Source organism: Salmo trutta, chromosome 30, assembly GCF_901001165.1.
Source record: "Salmo trutta chromosome 30, fSalTru1.1, whole genome shotgun sequence".
NCBI lineage: Eukaryota > Metazoa > Chordata > Actinopteri > Salmoniformes > Salmonidae > Salmo > Salmo trutta.
In genome coordinates, this window is record NC_042986.1 from 36,639,263 (window position 1) to 36,652,319 (window position 13,057).

General features: G+C 42.3%; 2 protein-coding genes across 8 annotated transcripts in view; both read right to left on the reverse strand.

Annotated features, from left to right (window-relative positions):
* The window catches only part of LOC115168594 (rho GTPase-activating protein 39), a 135,139-nt gene extending 129,496 nt beyond the window's left edge, over positions 1-5,643 (reverse strand). The window contains exon 1 of one of the 2 annotated variants that reach the window (XM_029724000.1): positions 5,471-5,637. In XM_029724000.1, coding sequence (XP_029579860.1) covers positions 5,471-5,484 — 14 coding nt within the window. In that variant the 5' untranslated portion in view covers positions 5,485-5,637. Of the gene's footprint in view, positions 1-5,470 lie in introns of both variants that reach the window. The other variant, XM_029724001.1, reaches the window with a different exon arrangement.
* A 758-nt stretch (positions 5,644-6,401) lies between these two features.
* The window catches only part of LOC115168595 (extracellular sulfatase Sulf-2), a 127,196-nt gene continuing 120,540 nt past the window's right edge, over positions 6,402-13,057 (reverse strand). For 3 of the 6 annotated variants that reach the window (XM_029724010.1, XM_029724006.1, XM_029724007.1), the window contains exon 20: positions 11,796-11,879. In XM_029724010.1, the coding sequence (XP_029579870.1) occupies positions 11,831-11,879 (49 nt within the window). In that variant the 3' untranslated portion in view covers positions 11,796-11,830. Of the gene's footprint in view, positions 9,614-10,407; positions 10,461-11,795; positions 11,880-13,057 lie in introns of those variants that run through there. The other 3 variants (XM_029724011.1, XM_029724009.1, XM_029724008.1) reach the window with 2 other exon arrangements.

The following is a 13,057-nucleotide window of genomic DNA, read 5'->3' on the forward strand; positions in this document are numbered from 1 at the left end:
GTAATAGTTAGTATAATAGTAATAGTTAGTATAATAGTAACAGTTAGTATAATAGTAATAGTTAGTATAATATAATAGTAATAGTTAATATAATAGTAATAGTTAATATAATAGTAATAGTTAATATAATAGTAATAGTTAGTATAATAGTAATAGTTAGTATAATATAATAGTAATAGTTAATATAATAGTAATAGTTAGTATAATAGTAATAGTTAGTATAATAGTAATAGTTAGTATAATATAATAGTAATAGTTAATATAATAGTAATAGTTAGTATAATAGTAACAGTTAGTATAATATAACAGTAATAGTTAATATAATAGTAATAGTTAATATAATAGTAATAGTTAATATAATAGTAATAGTTAGTATAATAGTAATAGTTAGTATAATATAAAATTAATAGTTAATATAATAGTAATAGTTAGTATAATAGTAATAGTTAGTATAATAGTAATAGTTAGTATAATAGTAATAGTTAGTATAATAGTAACAGTTAGTATAATATAATAGTAATAGTTAGTATAATAGTAACAGTTAGTATAATATAATAGTAATAGTTAATATAATAGTAATAGTTAGTATAATAGTAATAGTTAGTATAATAGTAATAGTTAGTATAATAGTAATAGTTAGTATAATATAATAGTAATAGTTAGTATAATATAATAGTAATAGTTAGTATAATAGTAACTGTTAGTATAATAGTAATAGTAATAGTTAGTATAATAGCAACAGTTAGTATAATAGTAATAGTTAGTATAATATAATAGTAATAGTTAATATAATAGTAATAGTTAGTATAATAGTAATAGTTAGTATAATAGTAATAGTAAAAGTAATAGTTAGTATAATAGTAATAGTTAGTATAATAGTAATAGTTAGTATAATAGTAATAGTTAGTATAATAGTAATAGTTAATATAATAGTAATAGTTAGTATAATAGTAATAGTTAGTATAATAGTAATAGTTAGTATAATAGTAATAGTTAGTATAATAGTAATAGTAATAGTTAGTATAATAGTAATAGTTAGTATAATAGTAATAGTTAGTATAATAGTAACAGTTAGTATAATATAATAGTAATAGTTAGTATAATAGTAATAGTTAGTATAATATAATAGTTAGTATAATATAATAGTAATAGTTAGTATAATAGTAATAGTTAATATAATAGTAACAGTTAGTATAATAGTAATAGTTAGTATAATAGTAACAGTTAATATAATAGTAACAGTTAGTATAATAGTAATAGTTAGTATAATAGTAATAGTTAGTATAATAGTAATAGTTAGTATAATAGTAATAGTTAATATAATAGTAATAGTTAGTATAATAGTAATAGTTAGTATAATAGTAATAGTTAGTATAATAGTAACAGTTAATATAATAGTAATAGTTAGTATAATAGTAATAGTTAGTATAATAGTAATAGTTAGTATAATAGTAATAGTTAGTATAATAGTAATAGTAATAGTTAGTATAATAGTAATAGTTAGTATAATAATAATAGTTAGTATAATAGTAATAGTAAAAGTAATAGTTAGTATAATAGTAATAGTTAGTATAATAGTAATAGTTAATATAATAGTAATAGTAATAGTTAGTATAATAGTAATAGTTAGTATAATAGTTAGTATAATAGTAATAGTTAGTATAATAGTAATAGTTAGTATAATAGTAATAGTTAGTATAATAGTAATAGTAATAGTTAGTATAATAGTAATAGTTAGTATAATAGTAATAGTTAGTATAATAGTAACAGTTAGTATAATATAATAGTAATAGTTAGTATAATAGTAATAGTTAGTATAATATAATAGTTAGTATAATATAATAGTAATAGTTAGTATAATAGTAATAGTTAATATAATAGTAACAGTTAGTATAATAGTAATAGTTAGTATAATAGTAACAGTTAATATAATAGTAACAGTTAGTATAATAGTAATAGTTAGTATAATAGTAATAGTTAGTATAATAGTAATAGTTAGTATAATAGTAATAGTTAGTATAATAGTAACAGTTAATATAATAGTAATAGTTAGTATAATAGTAATAGTTAGTATAATAGTAATAGTTAATATAATAGTAATAGTTAGTATAATAGTAATAGTTAGTATAATAGTAATAGTTAGTATAATAGTAATAGTGCTATGGAACATGCATGTGTTTTTTTATTTATGTTTTTACTTTGGTAAAGGAACCAAGCAATTTGTAGTAACATCTGCCAAGATTCAACAGAAGAAACTGATCATTAAAATCGGACCACAATCATACAATCCAACTCTGGCTTCCACAGCACAATAAAACATAGTTAACGCTTCCATGGCCTCCATTTGCTCACTGTCTTTACAATGTGTAACTTGGACTCCCTTCAAGTGTGATTATATATACAGTAGTAACACATCTCTATAATTATATATACAGTAGTCACACATCTCTATTCAGTAAGCGCAATAAACTGCTCTATCCAGTGCACTACACATCAACTGATTACAGGCTAACAAATTCATCTAAACTACCCCAATCTTTATATGTCTTTATATAAATGGAATATAGCATGAGGCCAACACTAAACAGCTAATCGACTCTGGTCAGTTGAACTAAAATATGAATAAAATACGCCAACGCCGCTGATGGTTGCCATTATGCTGGACACATGGACGTCAGGATGGGAGGTGACTGACTGAGCGGCAGATTGACTGACAGCACCAGAGGGAAAGCATGCTGGACACATGGACGTCAGGATGGGAGGTGACTGACTGAGCGGCAGATTGACTGACAGCACCAGAGAGAAAGCATGCTGGACACATGGACGTCAGGATGGGAGGTGACTGACTGAGCGGCAGATTGACTGACACAGCACCAGAGGGAAAGCATGCTGGACACATGGACGTCAGGATGGGAGGTGACTGACTGAGCGGCAGATTGACTGACAGCACCAGAGGAAAGCATGCTGGACACATGGACGTCAGGATGGGAGGTGACTGACTGAGCGGCAGATTGACTGACAGCACAAGAGGAAAGCATGCTGGACACATGGACGTCAGGATGGGAGGTGACTGACTGAGCGGCAGATTGACTGACAGCACCAGACGAAAGCATGCTGGACACATGGACGTCAGGATGGGAGGTGACTGACTGAGCGGCAGATTGACTGACACAGCACCAGAGGGAAAGCTTGCTGGACACATGGACGTCAGGATGGGAGGTGACTGACTGAGTGGCAGATTGACTGACAGCACCAGAGGAAAGCATGCTGGACACATGGACGTCAGGATGGGAGGTGACTGACTGAGCGGCAGATTGACTGACAGCACCAGAGGAAAGCATGCTGGACACATGGACGTCAGGATGGGAGGTGACTGACTGAGCGGCAGATTGACTGACAGCACCAGAGGGAAAGCATGCTGGACACATGGACGTCAGGATGGGAGGTGACTGACTGAGCGGCAGATTGACTCACAGCACCAGAGGAAAGCATGCTGGACACATGGACGTCAGGATGGGAGGTGACTGACTGAGCGGCAGATTGACTGACACAGCACCAGAGGAAAGCATGCTGGACACATGGACGTCAGGATGGGAGGTGACTGACTGAGCGGCAGATTGACTGACAGCACCAGAGGAAAGCATGCTGGACACATGGACGTCAGGATGGGAGGTGACTGACTGAGCAGCAGATTGACTGACAGCACCAGAGGAAAGCATGCTGGACACATGGACGTCAGGATGGGAGGTGACTGACTGAGCGGCAGATTGACTGACACAGCACCAGAGGAAAGCATGCTGGACACATGGACGTAAGGATGGGAGGTGACTGACTGAGTGGCAGATTGACTGACAGCACCAGAGGAAAGCATGCTGGACACATGGACGTCAGGATGGGAGGTGACTGACTGAGAGGCAGATTGACTGCATGCTGGACACATGGACGTCAGGATGGGAGGTGACTGACTGAGCGGCAGATTGACTGACAGCACCAGAGAGAAAGCATGCTGGACACATGGACGTCAGGATGGGAGGTGACTGACTGAGCGGCAGATTGACTGACAGCACCAGAGGAAAGCATGCTGGACACATGGACGTCAGGATGGGAGGTGACTGACTGAGCGGCAGATTGACTGACAGCACCAGAGGAAAGCATGCTGGACACATGGACGTCAGGATGGGAGGTGACTGACTGAGCGGCAGATTGACTGACAGCACCAGAGGAAAGCATGCTGGACACATGGACGTCAGGATGGGAGGTGACTGACTGAGCGGCAGATTGACTCACAGCACCAGAGGAAAGCATGCTGGACACATGGACGTCAGGATGGGAGGTGACTGACTGAGCGGCAGATTGACTCACAGCACCAGAGAGAAAGCATGCTGGACACATGGACGTCAGGATGGGAGGTGACTGACTGAGCGGCAGATTGACTGACAGCACCAGAGGAAAGCATGCTGGACACATGGACGTCAGGATGGGAGGTGACTGACTGAGCAGCAGATTGACTGACAGCACCAGAGGAAAGCATGCTGGACACATGGACGTCAGGATGGGAGGTGACTGACTGAGAGGCAGATTGACTGACAGCACCAGAGGAAAGCATGCTGGACACATGGACGTCAGGATGGGAGGTGACTGACTGAGAGGCAGATTGACTGCATGCTGGACGTTGTGTAACTAACCAGCCCTCTCCTGTAGCGTTCAGCATCTGTTCACCGACATGCATGCCGGTCAAGACCAGGCATGTTTCCCCCCAGACTAACCCATTAATCCATTGTAAAAACCCTTGATCTCGTGTTTGAACGTTGAAGTTGCCCAGAGGCAGGGTTTTACACACCGATAAGGAGCAGTGTAATAGAACGTAGTGTAGGTATTGGACAGGTATGCAGTGTTTTAGGATGACTTTCTCTACAAAAGAAGGACTTCATCCGTAATGAATACAATACAGAACAGTCAAATCATTATTGAAACGGGATAACAGTTCACCTCCCAATGCATTAGTTTGTATGTCTTGTTAGTGTCCTTCATTTCAAGCTTTTTATCAGTTTGAAATTAGTTTGTTCAAATCATTAACTACATGTTATTGTCTTAGACTGTGTTTATATTGTAATAACGATTTGCGTTTGACAAATGTTTGTTCTTTTTCATTTCCATAGAATACCATTTGCATTGCAAAGAAAGAGAACATTTAAATTTGAGGCACGCAAAGGGAAACCGAGACAATCCGTTTTTCTGTAAAGTTTGAGAAATGTAAACTTCATCTCCAGTCTACTTCAAGTCTGTTGTATTATTTTACTGTAGCACAGCAGACAGTGTAAATGATCAATACGCAGAAGTGAGAAGCGGCTACACGAGAATCAACAGCAAAAACGTGTTACATTAAATCGGTCTAAGTTTCGTTCACCGAGAGAAACACAAAGTTACATGCATTGACAATACACTGTACAATAAATAGTAACTTGCATACCTTGCCTCGGCCATCTTCCTCACATTGTATGAGCAAAAAGTTGGAATAAGAGTTGCATTGTAGTAGATTTCCCACTAGTTGAGCTATGTATGTGCGTTTCCATGTAACTGGAGCAGAGTACTGCCTCACCCCTGCCGTGTCTGTGGGCGAATCAGTACCGCACACACACCCTCCACCAAACTCCACCGTGGTCATGGTTTATGTGTAATCTGATCCCTAACGGACTGTATTTAACTGAGCAGTATACTATAAAGCAGTTGGAATTAGTTAGCCAGCTAACTTGCCGAAATATTCTGAAATATATATATATATATTTTTAGAAGGATAAGCTTGAAATGGGCATGGTCTTATTGACTCAACAACCAAAAACATATCTAAGTTAAGCTTTCTTAATGAATCAGAAAATCAATAGTTATTTCTGGTTGTTTATCAAAGTTAGCTAGCTAACTCATGGAATTTGCTTATTAGTAAACCCCTCTATTTCCCTCTGCATTGGGGGGGTCTGATGATCTTAGTTGTCAACATGATCCAATACAGCCACCTAGTGCCGAGACAGAGATATACATCCCAGACTTCATGTTGACTGTCACCCCAGATCCAATTGTGTCCAAAAGTTTGGGTCAGTGTCTATTTATTAAATGAACCGTTTGGGAAATCATTCTTACATGTGTACCAATAAATCAACACATTTATCAAGAGATTTACTTTTCAAAGAACCAGTCACACCTGTTGGCTGAATATGGAACAAGATCAAATGTATGGTTAGTCAGAACCCAGAAAAATATGTTATACAGTACAATGTACTGAGTACATGTATGTCCCAAAAAGAAATAGGCATGTATGGTATTGGTAACAGAGTCTCCCAATCAAGGACTGGAGGTCTGAACATGTCAAATAAACACAACCCAGACTAAGTGAAGAGGAGGAAACCTTGGCATTCAACACTTTATTCACAAACTAGTTACAGCTCTCAACTGTTCACTGGAAACCAAAATATATGCACGATAAACCTATGGAACTGCACAAGGCATTGTTATGATAAAACCCTCTTTCTTTCCACATACAGTAGTCCATTTCAAAGTGCTAATAAAAAGTACTGTTGCTTATTTTTTTCCAGGGGGAGAAGGGACTTGTTTTACCTCAATACCTCACTATACAATATATAGTACAAAATTATTGGGGGGGGGGGTAAATTGAGGGTGGAAAGATTCCTTCTGCTCAAGGGTGTTCACATCAGAAGACTACTTAAAGGTGTGAAACATCGGGCACTGTAGGGCGGCAGGTAGCCTAGCAGTTAGAACATTTGACCAGTAACCACAAGGTTGATATTTAGAATCCCCGTGCAAACAAGGTGAAAAATCTGTTGATCTGCCCTTGAGCAAGTCACTCACTCCTAATTCCTCCAGGGTCACGGTCAATAACGGCAGATCCCTGGCCATGATCCCACTGTCAGGGGGAGTAGGAATATGCTAAATTCCCATTTCCAAACTTGTACAGATTTCCCACTTGTACATTCAGTGAAACAGGACAAATATAAGCACCCACTATTTGACCCTTTTGATGAAGCACTGTCTGATAGGTAATTCTGTTTATTATAAAATATATTTAAACATTTACATGAATCGCAAAAACCTACATTCAAATACATACAGCAATTTTATACATATGTTGAGACCGCAATAGCACCATGTATAGCGAAGAAGTCTATTGTTATAAAGAATGGAGTATTTGTTAAATACATGTATTTTTCCATGTATTTTTATTTCTACAGAAAAACATGATAAGAGAAACACGAGTAGCTACAGTCTTTAGACCATGAAGTTATGGCCGATCATGACTGTGTGGGCTTGTTTTACAAGCCAGCATGTTCTGAGTATCTGTAAGTGGTATTAGGCAGAATAAACTGCCAGGGTTGCTGTATAAGGTGAGTGGGTCATGAAACCTATGTCCCGCCCATCTCTGGGACACATCGGGCTTGCAAAACAAGCGCACCTTTCCTCTCTGAAGCCTTTGATGACGTCAGAGAGAGGTAATGGGGCACGTTCCTCTGCCCAGGCATTGGATAGTTATTTTACATATCAGCTAACCATATCATATGTCCTAGCAATCTGGTGCCCGACAGCAGTCGATGATGTGGCACACAACCATTGGTTGATACATGCAACAACGTCTTAGCAGGGGAACTCAACTGTGGACTGATGACTTGATGAAACAGACTTCCGGGATGAACCAACCAGTCAGGTTCACACATAGAGATGTATAAGGATCATTACATAGAAATAACACATTTTTGCATGGACGTTGGCATTGAGGGCTTCCAGACATCTTAAAGTAGTCAACTGGGTATGGATCCCTACGGGGTTGGGAGCGATCAGCCAATAAGCAGAGCATTGTCTTCTTCTTTAAATTGGTTTGCCTAGTTTGTAAATGGCTTCAAGCTATGTGACTGCCATCTAGTGGCCACAATAAATGAATGACACTACATTTGGTTCAGGACTCCAGCACCGCAAGGAGGCGATAAGACACCTATATTATTTCACACTTAAAATAATCTGATGAAGAAGAAAAGTGACTGATTTTAAAATGGAAATGTCTTCAGTGGTGCTGCCCATACTGTCACAGACACCATCATGGGACAGCTGCAATGTTGTGATCTCTATACGTCTCAGTGGTTCACATCAGATAAGTGCCTTCAATTGCATGTTTTCTGATTGGACTGTTTCAAAACGGTTAATGCCACAGCTACCAAGTTGTAGTGGTTTGAAATGAAAATAAGAACACAGCAAAAGGGAATGCTTTGATTCACATAAATATCAAGTCTCTTGTTTTTCATCAGAAACATAGTAGAACTAAAATAAGCTGCAACACTGAAAAGATATGGCACTTAGATGACACTTAGTCCCAGTTCCTACCTGCACTCCAACCCTAACCACGGCATCTTCGTGTCAGTTTGACGCCAAACTCAAAGGCAGGTTCCACAACACTGTAACTCAAAGTGTGTAAGGTGTGTGTGTGTGTGTGTGTGTGTGTGTGTATATCACTGAACCTCATAATTGATCATCTGCATTTTGTGGAATTAAGTGTTTTCAAAAATGAATTAGTAACACATTGGTAAAAAGAAAAAGCATTAATCAATGTGCCACATACACGTAATCTGCACAGGGGGATGGAACCGGCACAGTTAATACAGCCATTAGTAAAAACTCAAAAAGTCAAATACACATATACAATACAAAATCTTTTTTCAAAGAATCCAAAGAATATCAAAAATCAATCAAGTTTATTTTCCTCTCCAATTCCCAAAGCTCCCTGCCCCCAAAACAAAAAAAACAAAGCAAACTAACGTCCTGCATTAGGAAAAGAATCATGGGCTGCTGCTGCTGTGTTCGCTCATAAAGAATCATGTGCTGCTGCTGTGTTCGCTCATAAAGAATCATGTGCAGCTGCTGCTGTGTTCGCTCATAAAGAATCATGTGCTGCTGCTGTGTTCGCTCATAAAGAATCATGGTCTGCTGCTGTGTTCGCTCATAAAGAATCATGGTCTGCTGCTGCTGTGTTCGCTCATAAAGAATCATGTGCTGCTGCTGTTGTGTTCGCTCATAAAGAATCATGGGCTGCTGCTGTGTTCGCTCATAAAGAATCATGGGCTGCTGCTGCTGTGTTCGCTCATAAAGAATCATGGGCTGCTGCTGCTGTGTTCGCTCATAAAGAATCATGTGCTGCTGCTGTTGTGTTCGCTCATAAAGAATCATGTGCTGCTGCTGCTGTGTTCGCTCATAAAGAATCATGTGCTGCTGCTGCTGTGTTCGCTCATAAAGAATCATGGGCTGCTGCTGCTGTGTTCGCTCATAAAGAATCATGGGCTGCTGCTGTGTTCGCTCATAAAGAATCATGTGCTGCTGCTGTTGTGTTCGCTCATAAAGAATCATGGGCTGCTGCTGTGTTCGCTCATAAAGAATCATGGTCTGCTGCTGCTGTGTTCGCTCACAAAGAATCTCCTGGTGAAGTCTGTTGGTGTATTACAGGAAGGGGCCAGCAGGGGGCCGTCTGCTGGCCTGGGATATGGTTGGGGCACTGGAGGACTGCAGTCTTGATTAAAGGGACAGGCACGTCCACATATCAGCCTGGAAGTGCTGCTGTAGCCTGAGGAGGAGGAGGGTGAGAGGTTAAGGGGGTCTGGGTGGGGGACAGGCCAGAGGTGGCATTGTGCTGATTCAGTCTCCCTAAAATCTCAGGTGAGGAGGGGAGACAGAGTGAGAGAGGGGTCTTACAGGCAGTCATACAGGCAACGCGTTCTCAGCTTCCTGAACAAAGTCACTGCACTCACAGTGAGCACGGTTCAGCCTCCACCGGGCCGACCGTCTCCTAAACAACTCTTCCTCATCCTCTTCATCACCCCTATCAATGCCCTTCTCATCCTCGTCATGCAGTCTAGGCTGGCCCTCCTCCCCTAACTGGTTGAGGAGAGGTGGGGAGTGGTCCCAGTCTGAGCGGCCCTCCTCAGCTGGGACTGGAGGACAGGAAGAGGAGGAGGAAGAGGAGGAGGAGGAGGAGGAGGAAGCGCGGTGCACCCCTCCATTCAGCCCCAGTGCCTCCCTCAGGACCTCGGCCCCAGCCTCTCTCAGCAGGAGAGCTGGAGTGGCCAGGGTGGTCAGGTAGATGGCTGAGGCTGATTGGTCCGTTGAGGACACCAGGGCGTGGTCTCTTCCTCCTCTACCCTCCCCAGGAATCAAGTTGCTGCGGCGCCCGTTCGGCTGGTGGTTGAAGTTGCCTAGCATCGTGAACATCCTGTCCACGGTCCAGTCAAAGTTGTCCCAGTCCTCCAGGCTGACGTTGAAGTTGAGTTTGAGATCATAGGCGTGCTTGTCAAGTCTGTACAAGGGTTCAAGTTCTGACCAGTCCATTCCCGTTCCTCCTGCACTGGGTGCTTCTGACGGGGCCACTGTCGCCTCCTGGACCCTATCCCTCCCAGCCTTCCCAAATCTGTCCTCTGATGAGACAAAAATCACACAGACAAAACAGTGTCATCCGCAGCGAACCTCTGTCTCTCGTTGTGTCTGTACTCTCCTCTTCCCATCACAGCCACGTGAACTCTGCTCCCAGTAAACTGGTCCCAGGACAGAGTAGTATTCTATTCTATATGAATGCTTGAATGGGTTCATTCTCTGACATTCACACTAGTATATGAGGCAGCTACATGGAGAAACAGACAAGACACATGGACAGCAGAGTATCAGAAAGAGAGAGAGACATTGTGAGGCACTGCAGTCTTATGAAAGTGAGAGTCAACCAACAGAGGTGACTAAGGCAGATGCGCTGGGTGGTGGGGGTGGATGGTGCCCTCTACAGGTAGAGATGATTAGATGACTAAGGCAGATGCGCTGGGCGGTGGGGGTGGATGGTGCCCTCTACAGGTAGAGATGATTAGATGACTAAGGCAGATGCGCTGGGTGGTGGGGGTGGATGGTGCCCTCTACAGGTAGAGATGATTAGATGACTAAGGCAGATGCGCTGGGGGTGGATGGTGCCCTCTACAGGTAGAGATGATTAGGTGACTAAGGCAGATGCGCTGGGCGGTGGGGGTGGATGGTGCCCTCTACAGGTAGAGATGATTAGGTGACTAAGGCAGATGCGCTGGGCGGTGGGGGTGGATGGTGCCCTCTACAGGTAGAGATGATTAGGTGACTAAGGCAGATGCGCTGGGCGGTGGGGGTGGATGGTGCCCTCTACAGGTAGAGATGATTAGATGACTAAGGCAGATGCGCTGGGCGGTGGGGGTGGATGGGGCCCTCTACAGGTAGAGATGATTAGATGACTAAGGCAGATGCGCTGGGCGGTGGATGGTGCCCTCTACAGGTAGAGATGATTAGATGACTAAGGCAGATGCGCTGGGGGTGGATGGTGCCCTCTACAGGTAGAGATGATTAGGTGACTAAGGCAGATGCGCTGGGCGGTGGATGGTGCCCTCTACAGGTAGAGATGATTAGATGACTAAGGCAGATGCGCTGGGGGTGGATGGTGCCCTCTACAGGTAGAGATGATTAGGTGACTAAGGCAGATGCGCTGGGCGGTGGGGGTGGATGGTGCCCTCTACAGGTAGAGATGATTAGGTGACTAAGGCAGATGCGCTGGGCGGTGGATGGTGCCCTCTACAGGTAGAGATGATTAGATGACTAAGGCAGATGCGCTGGGCGGTGGGGGTGGATGGTGCCCTCTACAGGTAGAGATGATTAGATGACTAAGGCAGATGCGCTGGGCGGTGGGGGTGGATGGTGCCCTCTACAGGTAGAGATGATTAGGTGACTAAGGCAGATGCGCTGGGCGGTGGGGGTGGATGGTGCCCTCTACAGGTAGAGATGATTAGATGACTAAGGCAGATGCGCTGGGCGGTGGGGGTGGATGGTGCCCTCTACAGGTGACAAGCAACAGGACAGTATGAGATGTGAGCTGCCTAAACCTTGCAAGTTAGAATTACATCCATTCATAGAGACAGACAGGAGAGTGAGACAGGCAGGAGAGTGAGACAGACAGGAGAGTGAGACAGACAGGAGAGTGAGACAGACAGGAGAGTGAGACAGTCAGGAGAGTGAGACAGACAGGAGACAGACAGGAGAGTGAGACAGCCAGGAGAGTGAGACAGCCAGGAGAGTGAGACAGACAGGAGAGTGAGACAGACAGGAGAGTGAGACAGACATGGCTATTAACTAGAACTAGCAGAGAGCAGCAGGCAAGCCTGGAAAAACCCAGAGTTGAAAAAACTAACGAAATGAAAGAGGAACGAAAGAGAGGAAGAAAAAACAAGTTAGAGGGGACTGTTAGAGGGGACTGTTAGAGGGGACTGTTAGAGGGGACTGTTAGAGGGGACTGTTAGAGGGGACTGTTAGAGGTGACTGTTAGAGGGGACTGTTAGAGGGGACTGTTAGAGGTGACTGTTAGAGGGGACTGTTAGAGGGGACTGTTAGAGGGGACTGTTAGAGGGGACTGTTAGAGGGGACTGTTAGAGGGGACTGTTAGAGGGGACTGTTAGAGGGGACTGTTAGAGGGGACTGTTAGAGGTGACTGTTAGAGGGGACTGTTAGAGGGGACTGTTAGAGGGGACTGTTAGAGGGGACTGTTAGAGGTGACTGTTAGAGGGGACTGTTAGAGGGGACTGTTAGAGGGGACTGTTAGAGGGGACTGTTAGAGGTGACTGTTAGAGGGGACTGTTAGAGGGGACTGTTAGAGGGGACTGTTAGAGGTGACTGTTAGAGGTGACTGTTAGAGGGGACTGTTAGAGGGGACTGTTAGAGGGGACTGTTAGAGGTGACTGTTAGAGGGGACTGTTAGAGGGGACTGTTAGAGGGGACTGTTAGAGGGGACTGTTAGAGGTGACTGTTAGAGGTGACTGTTAGAGGTGACTGTTAGAGGTGACTGTTAGGTGGCATCGTGAAGTTCCAGACTCACAGTGATTTGGAGGTGGGCATGTTCACTTTTGGCCACTTTCAGCCTTGAAACTGCCTGATGCACAAGCAGCAATAAGATAGACTGTTATCCAGCCCGTTCAAGCAGAGGAAAATAAGCCTTCAACCTTCTCCTAACCTCAGTTAG